Source organism: Labrus bergylta, chromosome 17, assembly GCF_963930695.1.
Source record: "Labrus bergylta chromosome 17, fLabBer1.1, whole genome shotgun sequence".
Lineage (NCBI taxonomy): Eukaryota > Metazoa > Chordata > Actinopteri > Labriformes > Labridae > Labrus > Labrus bergylta.
Window position 1 is genome coordinate 4,725,132 of NC_089211.1, and position 19,594 is coordinate 4,744,725.

The window sequence follows — 19,594 nt, forward strand, 5'->3', positions numbered from 1 at the left end:
ATTTGCAAAGAAATGACTGAATACGACTCGGTATTAAAGAATAGCTCTTCCTGTTATACATGCAAGCATTTTCAGCATGTTTTTAATTCTTATTCTACTTTTTTCTGTATGTGCTGGGAAACTGGAAATGTACTCACACTTTATGTTATATTATCATATTGAGAACATGCTTATGATGGCTAAAAGTCTCCAATAAGGACTCCTAATGCACTGCCATAACGTGCTCATTAAATGATAATCTGCTTTTTATTTATTAAGATAATCTCGTTCTTATTATGTATGTTTCTGTATTTGGTGTATGATGTAACTAAATATATTCTTTTCTGGATATAACATAAATATGAGAAGGGTTTGATACACTCTCACACAATCATAATTGTCAAAAAAGGATTGATATTCAATATTACATTTATTGCACACAAGTCCAAAGTATTGCTATAAAACAGCTTCTAAGCCTATACTGTACATCTCATCAAAGCATTGATTTTTTTTATAAACTCTTAAGGCACATGAACAAATAGAAGACAGGTAACATTACATACAGTATGCTCATTATTTAAGGAATGAAAACAGTTTGTATGAGACACACGTTTGAACTTAAAGTACATTCTTTAGAGAAATGCTTAGAGACGGATGAAATGATGAAGAATGAAATATAGTTAGAAAATATTTGATTATTGTTTAACAGAGAAACTGAAGACAAGTCGTAGTTGTCATGCCGGAAGCAGATTCTGTATTAAGAACAAATTAAACATGATGTAGCTTAAATTCCTCATGTTTTATGCAAACTGAGATGATAAATCAGTTTTTACTAAACGCACAGCACACTTTATCAACCTTGCACATTTGAATGCCTCAAAAGATGAGTCAACATTTTTTATTCAGATTTCTCAAACCACAATAATGTCAACAACGCTCTCTATATATATTAATCTGAATTGAAAAAAATAACAGCCGATAATTATTTGTCCTGTAGCTGATTAAGTTACAAAACAACATGTGTTCTCAGAGATCCAGCCTCTGAGGAGTTTTTGAACATTTTCACAGGAAATCAGAATCTAAGGGTACCTGCACTTCAACGTTTAGTCGCACAGTGTTTAAAAACAGGAGGAGAAACACAACAGTATCGTAGTGTTTTAGTGGTTCAGCACCACAGCTACATAACCACAGACTGCACCCTACATCTGCTTGTACAATTCTACAAACAATCCTGTGATTTGGCACATTTAGTTTGAAGAAGGAGAGGCACAGAGTGATGGTAACAGGGAAGAAAGTCCGGATGTCTTGAAGCCGTCAGACTGGAATGTCAGAAGTCCAGGAGGCCACAAAGAAACAATCACTCTCTTCTCTTCACTGGAAAACACAACACATACATTTCTATTTATCATTAAGGTAACAAAAGGCTGGATTTGAGGAGTTGAGCTCATCAAGACTTTAATATTATCAACAAATAACAGACGGATAACTTCATATGTCTTCATGTCTGTGTGCACATACTAATTATTTCATTATCTTAAACTCATGGTTTGATAGAAAGGTTTTCTAAATCACTTGTTTTTTTATTTCAGAAAATGCTTTTTTACAGTCTCAACCTTTTTTTTTATAATGTTACACATGTTATTTGTTTTAGTAGACCTTGTTGTTGTCTTGTCTCATCTTTATGATTTTTAAAGTCACACCACTTTTATTGCATGATTTAGCAGCCCAACTATCAAAGCAAAGAGGATTGTGTGCACATCAAATCCAAGCCGGGTAAAAAAGCAGAGGAAGAGAAACAGTTTTAAAAAGTTTCCATGTGCATCAAACATCTAGCAGTGCCTCCTGTGAGAAAATGAAGTGACAGTGTGCTGCAGCCGCCTGGCAAACGGCGAAAGAGTCTATCAAAAATAAAGCTATCTCAGAATCTTTCAAAAATAATTTCCTGTATGTTCCCCTTCATGGCGTCTAACAACAAAGAATTTTGCAAGTTAGATAGTGGGCAGGAGTTTGCTTGAACATTTTGATGGACTCATTCCTCCACAGCTACAACGCTCTCCTCTCCTCTCCTCTCCTTTCCTCTTCTCTCGTTTCCTCCCCTCCCCTCCCCTCTCCTCTCCTCTCCTTTCCCTTCCTCCTCTCTCCTCTCCTCTCCTCTCCTTTCTTTCTGCTGACTAGTTTCCCAAATCTCCTGCAGAGTTTTATAATTTCTTTAGGCAGCAGAAGGTTTCCATAGACGTGTCATTTTTACATTAGGGGAACCATTACAGCCAGAATACCAAGTTGACTGAATTTATAGGAAAACGCATTCAAACACCATTAAAATCAATTCAAAACTGACATACAGTAATGGAGTTAAGAAGGCCCACAGGAGGTCTTGATCTAAATTCTATCGTGGTTAAAGGTTTAAAAAAAAAAAAAACAGCCGGTAACATGTACAGTAGATCATCTTTAAGCAGCCAGATCCAAGCGCTATATTTCCCTTTTCCCTGCGTTATTTTTTTCTTATCCTTGAATCCCACTGTTTTCTCTCAGAGGCTTTAAGATTAGATTAACTCAAACGTCTGCAGAGCCGGAGTAGAACTGTTTAATGGGAGCTGAAGAAAAGCTTTACATAAGCCTCAATGAGGATTTATTGGTTATGTAAGAAAAGTACTGTAGAAAAGGGGGATTCATGGAAGTTTCTCAGGCTGACACTGACAGGAAGACTGAAGAAAAGAGGGCGGGGGGGGGTGCACAGGGGAGCAGGACTGTGCTGAGTCACACACTTCAGACGTCACAGGATGCAAGAGGGGCCTCCCGTCACCACAGAAGAAAGTTTCAGGAAGGGTATGAGCAAACAAAAACATGCAGGGACTGCAGCTAATAACATGCAGGAGGATGCGAGCAGTGAGGTGTCCTAGTTACGCTCAAGATTACTGGAGTCGACATGTTTCAAGACACAGACATCAAAAAAGTCCCCTGTGCTCATTTATTTTGTTTTGGTGTTTTATAAGACAAGATCCCGTAAAAAAAATTGAAGAATGTCATTTGCTGCTTACAGTTTATGGATTCTGGGAAGAAAAACGACCAATCAACTCCAGCTGGGTCTCCTGAGTGAGACTGTGTGACGCTGAAAATGCAGAAACACCCAGTGACCCCTGGATTCATCGTGAAAGATGTTCCCAAAGTACACCAGTACAACAAAGTTTTTTTTACCCACAGAAAATATCATCAATATCAACACGCATGACAAAGGATCAGAGGGACCCAAACCTTGTGATTTATTCTAATAAGTTGGTGATGCGGAGTGAGAGTAGTGTGCAGGATCTTTTCTCTTCTATGTGATAGTTCAATGACCTTTGCACCTACTTCATGAGATGTGAGAACACCTCCTTTAAAACCCAGAAAACATCATAAAATGGGACGAGAAGAACAGCTTAAACTATGTGGACATGTAAGTATTTAAAAAAAGAAGTTGTTGAGAATGACCTAATCTTTTGAGACGTGCAGGGTAAGAAAACAAGTGGAAGCATTCTCAGTTTATGAATACATGAATAGTTTATAGGAATATATCTACCAGGAAGATGTAGTTGTTTGTGCCATGTACAGTTTTTGGGTCTGTTCCTTTAAAGGGGAAGGGACAGAGTAGGACTTACACAGTGCTGGTGTCGGCCAGTTAAATGGATTTGATGACAATGACGTACATCTAGTGTAACATCATGTTTATCCTTTATAACCCTGTACCTGAAAAACATGCCACTTCTATAAAATAAATGTGGTCTTACCAAGTAGTCGTCCAGCTCAGAGTCCGATTGGCTCATGTTGAAGGACGGCAAAGGATGCTCCAGAGCGATCGTTGAACTGGAGGCTCGTCGGTCTTCACTGTGATATTAAAGAGGAAATATGATGGAAAGACGATTATGATCATACCTGGTCTCTTTTTGCCCCTTGTGATTACAATTTAGCTCCACTGACATATTTGTGTGGTAGCAGTATTTGTCAGTATTTGAACAAGTTATCTATTCAGTTGTTACTGGGGGTTTTCTGGTGAGTCTTGACTGTTGTGGTTCTTAAGTAAATCAAAATACATTTTCCAAGAAATTCAAATCTAGAGCACTATAAGAATAATATTTTTTTATTTGAACTGCTTATCAATTTGCTGCAAAGTAAAAAAAAAAAAAAAAAATTGTGTGTGTGTGTGTGTGTGTGTGTGTGTGTGGGGGGGGGGGGGCTTTTTGGCTTAAAATGAATTGAACAGTTGAACAAAGACAGGAAATGTTGGGAGGAGGGAGTGGGGGAGGCCATGCAGCAAAGGGCTGAGGTCAGATTGGAACCTATAGCCGCTAAAAGAGGACTAGGGCCTCCGTACATGGGGCCCGCAACATAACTGCTAGGCTATCTCCTGTCCCTAACATTTCTTTAAAATGAGAATTATTACCCCAAATTAAACATGTTGATACTTCAATAATAATAGCATTGCTTTACATGATCACTAGATCAGTGGTTCCCAAAGTGGATGAACTTTATGGACTTTATTTAACTTGTTGAAATACCTCATTGAATCATGTGATGCTTTAGTGTGTTTTTATGTGTTTTATGTGCTGTCCTGTAAATGTTTGTTTGTATTGTGTTTTTTATGCACTCTGTGCAAGGCAAATTGCCCTAGGGGCAATAAAGTTTTAATTCATTCAACTCCACTCACTCGCCAGGGGTAGCGAGACAAAAAATGTCAATTTAAAATGATTACAATGTTTTATATTTTCCCATCTATGTCAACATTTTCAAAAAAAATAGTTTAATTTAAAAATAGTCACAGGGTAAGATTTATGCTGTAATGAGTAAATTAGAAAATTGCAGTAATATACCACAACATAAGTATCATGTTAATTATCCTGCTGCTTGTGATCGTCAGCTCTGCGCTCTGTGTTTTAATGTGAAGTGATCAAACACTGTAAACTTAATAAGATACAGAGCTCAAGTCAAAGATCTGCACACAATAACTACCTGCTTTCAGGATCCTTGGCATCAGTCCTGCTGGACTCAAAAGAAACTGCAGGTCTGGGCAGGAGATCTGGTTGTTTGGAGGAAGTGTAAACTGTGGACAAAGAAGATCCAGAATCAGAAAATGTGAAATGACCTTTCTCAAAATGACACAAAATGTTGTCACTGTATTGTTTAAGTGGGCTTTTTAGACGTACATTTTCCATCCAGGTTGTCCATACTTTGAGCCTTCTTCTCCTCCTTCTTCTCCTCCCGCCGTGCGCTCAATAACTCCTGAGACGCTGACCTCACTGCGTAGAAGGAAGTCCTCTTTCTCTTTGAAGACGCCCCTCTTAAAGCTGAGACACACAAAGAAATAATGTCAAACAATAAAATAAACACAGTGCAGAATCCAGATGTGTTTGTTATGTTTCTGCAACAACTTACGATGATTCTTTTTAAATACAGTCGAGCCCATGAAATTCAGGAATCTGTCGGCGTAAAAACTGGGCCTGTGAACCGACACGGTGTCCTGAAAGGTAAAGAAAGCTGTCAGATATGTACACACAAAAACACAGACACACACTGAACACCTGTACAGATGTGTTTATGTTCTATGTAATGTAACCAGTTACAAGCTACGTACCCCATCATGCACTAGAGCTTTCCAGGAGTGTTCAACCTTCTTAATGAATCTGAAAATAACAGTTAAAAAAACCTGTTACTGATCACATGCCATATAAAACATATATTTATGTCTTCATCAGTTGGTACAATTTGAAATTCAATATACTTTTAAGCTCCTGTGAGGAGTTTTTATCTGGTTCTGATACCTTAATGTGACCCTCAAAGACCATCAATGGACTATAGGCCCAATCACACGGAGACGCATCGCTGGAAAAGCGAAACCATTGTTTTACTATAGTATGGTACAGTGCACTTGCCGGGCGCTCCTCTCTGCTGCTGCGCTTTACACTTTTGTAGCGTTTTTTGGGCATGTATTAAATTAAAAATATTTCAACTTTTCTGCTCAAGACAGGGAATCACAGTGCTCCTCAATCTCACTTTTTGCTGAAGCAGCCAATCAAATCAAGTAGGAGGATTACATCTAGGAGCAAAAAAAGGGGGAGAGCGCCACGTTTTCTAGAATCCATCTTTTCCCACATATTTTATTTAGTTACCTGTATGCATACGCGGTCGCTCCTAGCTGTTTTCCCCAGATACACTCAAGCATTTTTTGGAGCAATGTAACAATGCTTCTCCGTGTGATTGGGCCCTGTTTCTATATTGACACTTTTTATTCCTAGAACCTCTTCCAACAGGTCACTGTTACACTAAAAGAGCCTTTATTTTCATTTTACACATCTAAGATTCATATTATTATTATTTATTTTTTAAGTTAAAGTTGCTGATGGGACGTTTATTTGTTCCTCTGCAGGTTCATAAAGAAGCCGTAGACCTCCTGAAGGAGCTGGGATGAAGACTGTTTTTTTTCTGTTTTTTTTTAACCCCACCCCCTGAGGACCTGTTTTCAATCGCCTTATTGAACTTTATTTTATACACATTGTTTTCTAAAATTCATATTGAGTGAATGTTTGACTTTGTCCACACGGGGGCGCCAACATAAACACAAACCTTTAGTTCCTCACAAGAGCGTTACAAATGATGACCAAAATAGTAGTCAGGGGAAAAATTATTTTTAGGTGTGGTGAGCTGAACGTTTGTGAACCTCTAGTTGAGGAGACTGGACTGTAGAATGTAAACATATCACTAAAACATTGAACAGGTTGAACAGTAAAAAGTGTGTTTTATGTGACAGTGTGAACTCACCTGTAGGACTGAAGGATGTCAATGATTCCTAAAAAGATGAGAAGTTGCTCGTCTTTATGTCTGGCAGGAATTCCTCCCATTCTGAAAAAAAAGCATGTGAATGTTTTAGACAGTTTTCATGACACAAACAAACATCTTTGTTGTTTCCACAATACGGTAAATTGTAAAAATTTGTCTCACGTTTCGTCGTCTGCCACTGGATCGGGGTCCTTCACGTTCCCCTGGATGGACTCCAGAGCGGTGGAGTAAAGGACTTTCTGTCCCTTCCTACTGTCACACCTGCTTCCTCTGCTCAGAGGCTTCCTGTTCAGAATGTGAATCCCCAACAGGAGACTGTAGTCCATGATCTTAAAGCTCTCCAGGACCTGATCAGAGACAGACACTGAACGTAAGTTTCTCAATCTTTAAAAGCAGCAAAAATCAAAATCAAACTTTTACTCCCACAATGTGACACTGTCATAGCTCATGTATAAACTGGACATTATTGTTGCAGTATGATTGCTCCATCTGCTGCTGTCTGTCTGTATTGCATCATCTGGTTGTGAGATGCTAAAAGTAATAAAATATATGTAAACTTAATATATTGTGCACTTTCACTGTCTCCGATCTTGTGCCCACAACATTTTATCTTGTGCACACATGATATGTTTCTTGTTGCCACAAGTAATCATATAATTTGTGCACACAAATAAATATCTTGTGTAGACAATATAATTATTAAATTTTTAATTATTAAGTTATTAACTTGTGAGTATAAGATCATTTTCCCCAAGTTTTGGGACGTAAGGAATGACTGCTTTGTTCTTAAAGTATTTATCTCGCTGATTTGATTTATTATCTCACACTGAAGGATTTAAAATGCTGTTGCAGTTTTGTATTTTTCTTTTACTTGAGTAAGCTCGCTGAAATTGTGCATGCTGCCCTTTGAAAAAGTCAGAAAATTAACATGTACATTTGTAGCTAGCTAACTCTGGTTAAATTATGTTTATTGGTGGACTCTCCATGTAGAAAATAATAAGTAATTAAATAATAATAATAAATTCCACCCAAAATGAAGAGGAGCAGAACAGTTGCCAAATGTTATATTGTCTAAGAAATGCAGTTATACTGTCAATAACAGACACAAGATAGTCTGGCTGGATGCTAATCCATTGATTTACCTTACAGTTATCAAGCTAAGCTAACAGTAGTGAGGCTGAGCACATGATATGATACTGATAATTAATGCTAACTGCTAACTGCTAGCTGAAGTTGATTCGGCATTGTTTGTTTTTCTACACTTCTTATTTTCAGTTTTAAAATAAGTATCTTATTAAAGCAGTTAGACTGTAGAAAAACACGTTCTGTTTCAGCATGCACAGTCAATTCATCTTTAACAAACTGTAGTTTTGTCACTTAAAGGGGTTAAGACTGGATCTGAGAACCACAGTACAGTAAGTTCAAATCCCTCTGACCAAACACTGAAGTCATAAGCTCCTGTAAACAAAGAGGCCCTTACTTTCTGCAACGTTACCTAACACATAAACAAAAGGTATTAATCCGAGGCATAACAGGAGCACATTGCAACCCAGATAGACCAGTTTGTGCTCCAGAGTCCAGCTCCAGAGCTCGATAATATGAGTCAGGTGCTTCGCTTTTAATCCTCCATCAAGTGGTTACTGTTGTTTCAGTCTAATGTACTAACAGGCAGGCGCTAATGAGGTCATCATAACCGCTCAAGGTTCAGCAGAGAGAGTGTACATCATGGAAATATGCTGTCATGGTTGCATCATTTTACGGGATTCAGGAGCAGTGTGGCTGAATTTGTCAAGTGGAGATTTAAACACCCGATTGAAAAATAATCAGCAGTATTAGTTAACAGTAAACAAGCAGAAAGCTCTCAGCTCAGCTTCTCACATTTGAAATCTTTGTTTTATATTCTTATAAATTGAATATCTTTGAGTTTTAGAATGACACCAAAACAAAACCTTTGTGAACCCAAAACTTTTAATTGTCATTTTTTATCCAACCAATGATCCCCTGCCCTGCCCATCACCCTTGATGACCATGGATGTAGAAAATGTAGGGTAGGGTACACTGCTAAAGCTAGCTAACAGCTAAAGTTACACTTGATCTACACTGAATGCCTGAGCAGCGTGATAAGCTGAACCTCCTGCTTTTCATTTGCAGCCCATGCTAACAGTTTATAGCAGCAACAACATCAGTGTGAGCGGCAAGCCACGCCCTCTTTACAACAACAGACTGTGGAAATGACATGTTGATAGTTAAACTGACATAAAACCAGCAAAAAACAGACCCTTTACTTTATCTGTCAAATGTGTCACAGACGTGCAGAATCAGCCATCAGCCATGACCACCTGCCTCATATTCTGAATGTGTTACTTGTTTGGCCCGGACCTAAAGAGACATGGACTCCACTAGACCTCTGAATGTGTGTGATGTGGTATCTGGCACCAAGACGTTAGCAGCAGAGTAGTGAAGCAGATTGTGAAAATCAATAATAAAAATAACAATGTAGCTGATTGGCGATTCTGAGACTGATGCCCTACAATACCAATACTATGAACACAGAACAGAGTATGTCCAACAGGTCACAACATAATTTACGCATGTGCCAATATCTGTCAACAGGGCTGATATGAGCCAATACCAAGAAGTTAACTGATGCATCGGTGCATCCCTACAGCAGACACTTCAAGTCCGGTAAGTTGTGAGGTGGGGCCTCCATTGATTGGACTTGGTTGTCCAGCATGTCCCACAGATGCTCGGTTGGATTGAAATCTGGGAAATTTGGAGGCAAACTTTACAACTCAACTCAACATGTTGTTGTGTTCCTTCATGCCACCTTCTTCCATTGCTCTTCGATTCTGATGCTCACAGGGGTCAACATGGGCACCCTGAGCGGTCTGTGATTATGTGCAACAAACTGCAATGCACCTCAGCTATTGAAAACTAAGTGTGTTCGGACTTCTTTCAATCAGAACCAGCATTCACTTTTTCAGCAGTTTGAGCTGCAGAAGCTCGTCTGTTGTTGGACCACACAGACCATCCCTTTCCCCATGTGCATCAATGACCCCCTAACTGCCCATGACCCTGTCTCCACTTCACCTGTTTTCCTTCCTCAGTCCTCATAGACCCTGCCCATGCACTGCAGACCGACATCACCCCACAAGATCTTTGGAGATGCTCTGACCCATGTGTCCGCCCATTACAATCCAGCTTTTGTAAAAGTCACTCACATCCTCAACCTAGCTCATTTTTCAACACATTAACCTCAAGGACAAAATGTTCACTCACTCCCAAACATTTCACACCTACTTACACGTGACATCAGGAGCTTTGCAGCAGACCTGCAGGTGACATGCTTTCTGTGACAGTGAAACACTGAGAGTCTGTGTATCGGGAGTTGCTTGTGTGAGACTTACCCGACAGTCCCTCTGCAGGGTCTTCATCAGAGCATTGTAAGTTTCATGGTCAAAGTTCAGGCCTTCGTGCATCTCCTGGAAGTCCAGGTCCTTGAAGGTGGGACAGGGCTTCGACCGCTCTTTGCGTGAGGCGCGGCGTTTGTACGACGAACCCTTCAGGTCGTACTTGTAGTGCATCTTCATGGCACGAGGCAACACGTTGTTCATCACCACCACGCGGACCGTGACGCCGCCACACTGGATGCAGTAAAGACCATAGAACTTTGGCAGCAACGTCCTCGGGTTCTGATTCAGATTCTACAATTATATTTAAAAAAAAAAGATTACTTTCCAGGATGAATCAGTCACAGACGCGTTTGGTTGGTACAGTTTGGCTTGTTAGCGCATCAAAACACAAAATAACATATACATTTTTAAAGGATGAACATGGCTGTACGATATAAGTAATCCAATAAACACCTCAAAAAGGGTATGCCATAGGTACGAATCATACAGTACAAGCACACACAGGAAACAATTTGTGATATTGATGCAGAAACTGACTTTGGTTTCTCTTTTTATAATTGTTTTTAAATTAAAAACTTTTTCCACTTGTGTGGAACTTTTGAGTTGTGTCAGCCCCTGTTAGTTTATCTCCATGCTGATCTTGTCCTGGACATAAATAGGTCATGTTTTGTTTGTTAAAAGTTATGGTATGAAAATATTTAAATGAGGCTGTTTTGTCCTTCTCTGACACCTACCCCCCATGGCAGCAGTTTCAGGCAATAATAATAACAATAAAGGAATAGTCAAAGTTGTTGTTAATGATTCTGATTGCTTTTGGTGTCCAAAAGAAGTCATCAGTAATTGATTTCAGTTTGTTTAGTTACCAGCTTAAAACTCCTCATAGGAGCTTTAACATACATTTTATAGCATCAAATATTCTTTTAACTAATTAAGTGTGAGCTCTAGACAGGATTAAGGGACTAACTGGTAAATATGTTGGTCAGAACTGCAAGTTAGATTTCTAAAAAACTTTTTTTATACTGTGCAAGAGCAAAACAAAACAAATGAATGGGAATCTGAGTTTATTCCTGCTGCTTGTTTCAAATAGCGAAAGTGCACAAAGAAGAATAGCAGTGTTCCAAATCTTAAAGGAAGAGAAAAAATTCAAGCTAGCACTTTTTTGTAGCAGTTTTGTGTACTTGTGTGCATGTAACCACAGTGAGAGTTTGTGTTTGAAGACGGCGCTCACCATGTAGTAACCAGGGAGCAGCTTCTGCAGGAACTCCGCCTCCTTGTGCTGCACCGTCTTAATGATGAACTCGTCATCACTGGTAAGGTAGAACCAGGAACTGCTGGCTCCGGGGTTGGTCAGCTCGATCAGAGGCTCATTACAGATGGAGTACTGAAATGCAAAATGATGCAACAGTCTTAGCAGGAACAAGTGTAGCAATCAAATCGACAGAAACTTACGTCACGTTGTGTTGTATCAGAGTGATGAAAAACTTTTACCAGATAGTCGTCTGGTTTGATGCCAAACAGCTCTCTGAAGTAACGAAAAGCCAGCGGGGCGTACGTTTTCAGACGGAAATCTGGGAAGTGGTGCGCTGGAGTCAGGTTGCTGCCCTCACTGGAGAACAAACAACAACAGAAGACATTTTGAAATGGCAAAGTAGGGGAAGAACAGGGTAAACATTAAAGATAGAGTCAGTAGCTTTTTCCTAAAAAATAAAAATAAAAAAAATACTTAAATATCATTTATGGGCCTGGTTGGGTTTGGTTGACATAGGATGTTTTGGGGCAGGGAACCGGTGTGGATCCCCCAGCCAATGACAGCACGCAGGTGAGTTTAGGAGTGGATACAGTTCAGCGATTGGGCGTGATTAAAAGTGTTGAATATGACGGACGCAGGTGTAGCAGCAAAACAGAAAAAAATCTAAACTTGGATAAAGCTCGTTCCAAATGGAGGGTGAACCTTGGGTTGGCTTCTACCCCTGGATGGAGTAGGCCTGCTTTCTTTCTGTTGGACAGGCAGGTGTGAAACACTGATGGTTAGCTTGTGCTAGCTTGCAGTGTTGGTACAATGAGTAAACATACACACTACATCCTGCAGTGAGTGTGCACTTCTGGGGTCAATGGGCCCAGTTTGAAGGTTGTGTTTACAAGCTGCAACAAACATGGCTACTTGATTCTATTGAGTGGCTTTAGTTTAGTGTCCTTTGGATGCTGTCTTGCTGTCATTACCAGGACACTTTAAAAGGACACAGCCAGCATTCATGTTTTGTTGGTATCTGTACTTTTCCTGCTGTGACTTGTGAAATCGTCTGCTGACCAAATCACCTATTGCTGCAATGTGTGGTTTTGTTTTGCTAAACCTTAAGTAATCCAACTGTACACTTTGAATATTGACTTCTCTTTTCTTAATAAACAAATCTTTGTACTGCAACGTCTTGGCTTTTAAAGAGAAATGCGTAACATCATGCGCATAGCCTCCAAGTTTCCTAGAATTTCCAAGAAAGGAACCTGTTAAACAATCTACACTTTATAAGATAAACAGTTTGAGAAGTCTAACATATCAAACTATGTATGCTATAATTTGCACTCTTTAGGATGCATACAAAGTTTTGGAAATTATTTTTAAATACAGAGCCATTTTTTCACATGTTTGCAATTATGTTGACTCACTTGTAACTCACTTGTTTTAAAAATGTTGTCCAAATGCACAGTTAACTGAGCAGAATATGGCTTTTAATGGGCAGATTTTCTCATTTAAAACTATACACGAACAGACGTTTTTCCTCCATTTTATAAGGGGAGTGCAGGGAAATATAACATGACCGCTAAATAAAAACCAATCTATCTGCACGCCTCCTTCTGGAGATGAAAAACGAAGATATTTGGGGTAGTTTGGGGGAAAACAATCTTTTAGTTTCATCTACAAGTATTATTTTAATTCTGTTCAGTGTCCACAATTAAAATATGCAGATTTGAGAGCTTACCTGGGCAGATAAACGCTCTCCACCACAGAGAAGTCCTGCATCAGAACATCTCGGTCTGGTTTGGAGCTGAGGTTTCCTACAGCGTAACCGATGCCCAGCTGGATGGCTCCTTTCAAGGCAGCCGGCGTCGGCTAACAAAACCATCGCACAGAGAAAGAAAAGAAGAATATTATTTAACATGGCATCTATATAGTTGTCATTGTTTACATTCTGACAGAACAATCTCAGCTACTATTGGATGGATTGCCAGAAAATTGTGGGTAGACATTCGGGTCCCCTAAGGATGAATCCTTCTGACTTTGTTACTAAACTTTGACAACTGGAAGTCTCCTAACAAAATACTGTCTTTAGTGTTAAAGACTAAATGAGTCAAGCTTTTTTTTGTGTCATTGTGGTCCAAACAGAGGATGTTAGACATGTTTCCTTCCATGATCATTAATGATATACTTGCTTACCTTTTTGTGATCCTTTGACACTTTAGAGGTTTTGGTTCCTCTTCCCAAACTGTCGTTGGTGGAAGAGGTCGACATTTTTTGCATAGAGAGAACCTGACCAGAGGGAAGCACGGATGTTCTTCCTCCAACAGTGAAGTCAGCTAAGTTCCTTATTTCCCCTCAGTGATAAACGTCCAGACCGCAGTGATTTACCTTCAATGAGCTCTACTGAAACTGCATTTTCCAAAAACCCCGCTCCTGTAAAGAGAAGAAAAGTTACACAACATGTGGCGTTTGCATGAATGAGAATGCAAAGCACACGTCAGCTGGTGAAAAACTGGACGGCCATGCTGCTAACCTCAAAGTAACATCTATGGGCTTCAGAAATCTCTTCCACAGTTTGTCTTTTCCTTATTTTCTAACTCCAAACTTTCTTTTAACCAGCAGAGCTTTCAAGTCAGCAGACCTTTCTGTCCAAGGCTCCTCTGAGTTATGAGGGGCCACCAGTGTTTTCTCAGAGTGTTGAGCTCCAGAATCCCTCAGAACGAACCTTGATCCTCATTAAGAAGGATTGGAAAGTGATTACATACCAAATTCCCTTGTTTTATAACAGAACAGGAAAGGACTCGTGTTTGTTTACTTGAACCTCAACTCTCTAAAACGCCAATAGAGATGCCCAAAACAACTAATTAAATGGCTTCTACAGATAGTTGCTGCTGCAGAAATATTGATGTAAAATCCAGAGATTACATTGTGACTGTGGTTCTCCTGTTGTAGGTCGCCGGAGCCACAACTCAATACTATTGAGTGCCAAGTGTTTATTTTACTGATTTGTTTTTACTTTTCTCATTTTGCAGTAAGCTTCTTTAAATGTACACCAATTACGGTAATTTGGTTAAACAAGGTGGTTTGGTTACTTTTAATACTGTATAAATCATAAATACTTAAACCAGTTATTTAAAAAAAAACATTTAATGATGATTATTTAACGTAAGCTACCGACAATAATTTTAAAATGATGAATTTGATCATTGTTTGACAAGTTGCGACTGAAGTTGAGGGAGCAAATTTGCAAAATCCTGCACAGATCCTGCACAGGCAAGCCTCCCCCCCCCCTGTTTATTTTAAGACTTGCTTCAGGATGTGGCTTTTGTGGTCTGACAGAAGAAAATGAAACAATTCTCACAAGTGTCATGTCTTCTTTCTTAAAGGTGAACTTTGGAGTTTTGGTAGAGAAATGTGAAAGTTGGAGAAGTGTACATATTCTGTGGTACATGTTCATAACTCTACACACAAACTGTCCTCAGAGGAAAATTTAGCTCTGCGAGAAGTTATGGTGGTCGGCCCGCAACAGAGAAACCGTAACTCTCCTGGTAGCTTTTTAGCTCCAAACAGTGCTCTTTCCTTTGAATAAAGTTTGTGTACTTAGTTCAGAAAATAAAGCATAGAATTGTGTCACTTCTCAAACTTTCAAATGTCACCACCAAAGTGCACCATTAAGGATTTACTTTTGTCTATGTGTTGGTATGCACGAGTTACAGGCTGAAGAGAACAAAAAGAACTGTTTAAGGTGATTGGTTTTATTGGTTTTCATAAACAGACGGTGGGTGGTTACAGTCATGATTTGGGTTGTTTATTTTTAGATACAGTTGAGTCTTTGGCTGGTTATTTCAGGTTTACGCTGCTTTACTTAAAAAACAAATAAAGCTGCATTACAGGTTTGTATTAGGGAAAACCACTGGATTAAACATTAGTGCATTAGTTTGCACTCTGCCTAGTGAGACATATTGTAAGGAATGCTTTTAATGCTTTTAAATGTCACTCAATGTCGTTGCCAAGGCTGTTCCTGTTTTTAACAAATAGACAAACATCACTAATACACCACGAGTCAAAGGTCAATACTGATTTGTCTGTACATGTGTCAATCAATCTCAGGGTTGGAGCTGTTGCTTAGCTAGCCTAGCTTAATGTACTAACAGGACCTGCAGCGTAACGACAGGTAGGCTAGCTGTCATGCTGAAAACGCTGAAAGTCAGCGTTTTCAGAAAAAAAGCTCCAGTAGAGTTACAGCTTCCTATGAAAAGTGCGAGGCAAAGAGTATGCTGCGTTTTGCACACATTGTAGGTCTCCATATTCAGTCGCCCACGTTGGGAATGTCAACATACGGAATGATATTAAGAGCTGGAAGTTGTGACCTCCTTCAGTGAAGCAAACTCCGGGGACTAGCTTAAACGGGCTGCTCGGGAGGGTAGCTTTGCCTACCACCTTGTGTGATCAGTGCAGGTCACAGATCTGTGGGTCGATACATGTGGCGGTTTGCTGTAAAATGAAAGTATCCCGATTTGGAGGACTGAAAGTAGTGTCATGCACCCTAAGTTTATGTGCAGGAAGGAAAACTTTATCCACTGCCAAGAATAGCAGTTACGATCTTCTAATCTCTGAAGCAACGTACTAAACAACACGCTTCTACTAAGCTAGCTGTCAGAGAGCAAACCTTGGTTCAGCTCACTTTAGCTCGGCAGACCAAGGAGGAGCCACTCCAAACATCCAGCTTGATTTAAACCACTACCAGCTCCATGATCTGTAAACCAGGACTAAACAGGCTGATAGTAAGGTATGTTGATGACGACATGCTTCATATCAACTATTGAGTCTGTCGCCTTCAGAGAACTGATTATCAAAATACTGACGTATTAAAGACAGCTTCAATGTGATATGACATGTGAGAGTTGTTTCATCTCACACTGCCACAGCAACGAGTATTCAAGTTAAAAAGGAACACTTAAGTACGTAACTTTCCAAAGTAACAAGTTACTATAACAACGCAGCTTAGTTACTCAGTAACTTTTTGATAGTAGTAAACTGAATTTGAATAACTCTCCCATCACATTCAGAATTATGAATGATAGTCTTGGAATAGTATGTCCATACCTTTCTATTTTAACAAATAAGGCTTATTGTGTTTTCAACCATCCATTTATTGACAATAGATTGAAAGTTAAAGACACCTCTCAGTATGAAGCAACATTATTTAGAGGCACCACAAACTAAAGCATCCACCATAACCAGAAACTTTCCATCCACACCTCTGGAAACCTTAAAAAAACCCTTCTCCAGGTATGATACAACAAAGGACGTTTGTGCAGGCTTATGTAGAGTCAGGTGCATTCAGGGGAATATTTAAACCTGCACGCTCTCCCATTACCTCCGTACTGCAGCTGTTTTGAATACATGTAAATGATGAAACATGCCCTCCCAGCTTTTTGCCGACATTTTACTTTCTCTCTGACTGAAGGGAAGTGCAGCTGATTTCCTCTTGTGATACTATCAGCAGATCATCTTCCTCCTGACAGACACACAGACAACCTGTACAGGTTGTTTAACACTTTCATATTTATTATTATTATAACCATTGATGCTTGATTATCATTATATTACAGGAGTTTAAAAAAAGCTTCCCTTACAATAGGTCACTGGTGCAGAAACAGATGTTAAAGTTTGACTAGTGGCTCCATCTTTATTTTCTAAAATAAATAAAAACTAGATGAGTTCAAGGAAAAAGAAAGCGCTCCGTGCACTCACCTTATCAGACATGGTTGTGGGGAGACATTGTTGAAAGCAGGACGGTTTAACACCGCTGATGACACTTCACTGTTGTGTTACTCGTGGACTGACTGTGGTGAGAGGAAGACTGAAGTGCTGCAACAAATGGCAAGCATCCTCAACACTTCCTCTCTCTCTCTCTGTCGCTCTATCTCTCTCTCGCTCTCTCTCACTTTGTCGCTGAGTTGTAAACAGAAGTTTGAGAGGGAAAAATTTTGTTTTTGAGGGGACTTTCCCACATGTTTTTTATTTCTTTTAAATCTTCCTTGTTGGTAAGTGTGTTAACATTTGATACTGTATGAGTTTGAATATTAATTTTAACCTGCCTGTGATTTACTTTCTATACTGTTTCTGCTTTAACTGTTCATAAAAATGTAATTTGTTTGTTTTTTTGAGGAAGTTTACTTTTTAGAAAAGTGCAGAATAAAATGTCTAATGACAGTTACAGCTCCTTAAAAAATAAAAGGACATTCAATAAATGCACACACATTTAACATATTAATAAAGATAAATAAAACATTTTCACAACAGAAAAAAGTGCTTCAGCTCAGTCTTAAGTAAAGTCTGACCTCTTTACAGATGTGTTAGGATACTGCATATTAAACATGATTGTGTTATGAAGTAGTTGCTGCTGCTCCTTCACTTCCAAAGGAGCCCGTTGAGGTGGTTCAGGCATCTGATTAGGATGCCTCCTGTTTAGAGGGAGGGGCGCCTCCAACTGGGAGGAGACCCCCAGGTAGACCCCGAACTCACCTGAGGGGTTATTTATCTGGCCTGGGAACACCTCCGGATCCCCCTGGAGGAGCTAGAACACATCACTGGGCAGAAGGACATCTGGGTCAACTTGATTAGCCGGTTGCCACGGCGACACAGACCTGGATAGATATGAATGCACATTAAAGATTGTTTAACAAAAACACTTGTATGTATGTTAGAACTGTTTAATCATACGTCATGTAATCGCATGATTGAGTGATTCATATCTTTATTTTTACTGATAAAGAAAAGATGAATGATGAAACATGAAAAGTCATATAAGAATAAATGAAAAGTGAAAACATAGGCTCTCATAGTCAACAGTGCAGCAAATAAATCATATATGAATAATTATAAGATGCAAACCTTCCTCCCCTCATCTATTTAAACGTTTATTTTGTACTATTTCTTCAACAGAAGGACAGCTGTGCTTTGGTTAAATTTGATGTTCAGACATTTCCACTAATTAGGAAGACTTTTTAAGTATGAACTTGGATACAGGAAATATTTTTAATTCAATGCAAAAGATGATTATTATGATTACTATGAAGCCATTATACGTTTAGCCGCACATTGTCTTGTTTAACAGCTCATACTTAGCAGGCCGAGGACAGAAAAGGAAACGTGGAGGGGAAAGATAAAAAATGACGTGCAGCACACTCAGCTTGGCTAATGTGATTAGGTACATTTACTTATGTCAAACTTTTCACTCAAGGGGAATGTATAACAGAATGTACATTGAAAAACACGTACCGGTAATAAGCTTGTACAAGAAAGTTCACTGAATTTTTTTGTCCTTGCTTTCTCCTTAATCTTATCGGGTATGGTATGTGACCCTTTGAAGGGACATGGGTACCACAGGGATAGATTACTGTAAGCACCTTGAGTTAAATGCTGCTTTTACATAAGAGTATCAACCAAAGACTGTAAATAAACAAGGACACTCAGAGACATCACCCATTGGTTACTGAAGGGGGCAGTTGAAGTCTGTCAATGTCTGAATCTAACTTTCAGTCAACCTCACAAAAGGTAAAGAGCTGGAGCTGAGGCGGGTCTTATGCCTCCTGACAAACAGCTACACCACACCCGCCCATCAGTAAGGTTAGCCCCGCCCCTTATTATGAATAATGCTTATTCTTCATGAAATAAAAATGGATGGGTTCTGAAAAACATTCTACCCTTGTATAGTGTGTGGCAATAAAGACATGGGCTATATGACCAATTTTTGTTTTTATTGGGTTAGTGTTACCAGGTTGTAAACATGTTTGTTTCTAACAACACTGTACCCTGAAAAAATGCACAAAACATGTATGGGATCAGGCAAAGTGAGGGCAAGAGGTATAAAGGGACTGAACGGTATTGTCGGCCATATAATGCTCAATGAGAGCCAACCTCACAGGGTAACCATCAGGAATAATATATGAGTTTTCTTCCTTTTTGTGCACAAAACCTCAATCTGATAAATTTGTTTCTGATAGGTTCAGGTTCACTCCTAATGTTTGTGAATCTGCAATCTGCAGAGGTCAGAAGTGTTGTGGAGAATTTTTTTTTAACTTTTTCAATCCCACTTAAAGCTCCATCTGTCAAAATCATGCCTTCTTAAGTAGGTATATTGGCAAAAAAAATA

The 19,594-nt window shown here is 39.2% G+C and overlaps 1 protein-coding gene across 2 annotated transcripts; it reads right to left on the minus strand.

The window, feature by feature from the left end:
* Nucleotides 1–390: 390 nt before the first annotated feature.
* Nucleotides 391–17,319, minus strand: pip5k1ba (phosphatidylinositol-4-phosphate 5-kinase, type I, beta a). 2 transcript variants are annotated; one of them, XM_020636020.3, is made up of 16 exons: nt 17,191–17,319; nt 13,630–13,866; nt 13,175–13,305; nt 11,688–11,805; nt 11,428–11,580; nt 10,194–10,490; nt 6,949–7,133; nt 6,769–6,849; nt 5,585–5,633; nt 5,386–5,470; nt 5,157–5,297; nt 4,963–5,053; nt 3,744–3,840; nt 3,536–3,582; nt 3,018–3,088; nt 391–1,353 (listed from the first exon to the last, which is right to left on the minus strand). In XM_020636020.3, the coding sequence occupies exons 2-16, from the start codon at nt 13,711–13,713 to the stop codon at nt 1,337–1,339; spliced, it is 1,647 nt and encodes a 548-aa protein (XP_020491676.1). In that variant the 5' UTR covers nt 13,714–13,866; nt 17,191–17,319; the 3' UTR covers nt 391–1,336. The 2 variants fall into 2 exon arrangements, with proteins under 2 accessions (XP_020491676.1, XP_020491679.1); XM_020636023.3 differs by lacking the exon at nt 3,536–3,582.
* Nucleotides 17,320–19,594: the final 2,275 nt, after the last annotated feature.

Coding starts and splice junctions, on each gene's coding strand:
- pip5k1ba (XM_020636020.3), bottom strand. CDS start 13,713: ATGCAAAAAATGTCGACCTCTTCCACCAACGACAGTTTGGGAAGAGGA. Junction 13,306..13,629: donor TGTCAAAGGATCACAAAAAG/GTAAGCAAGTAT, acceptor TGGTTTTGTTAG/CCGACGCCGGCTGCCTTGAA. Junction 5,054..5,156: donor GGACAACCTGGATGGAAAAT/GTACGTCTAAAA, acceptor CTTTGTCCACAG/TTTACACTTCCTCCAAACAA.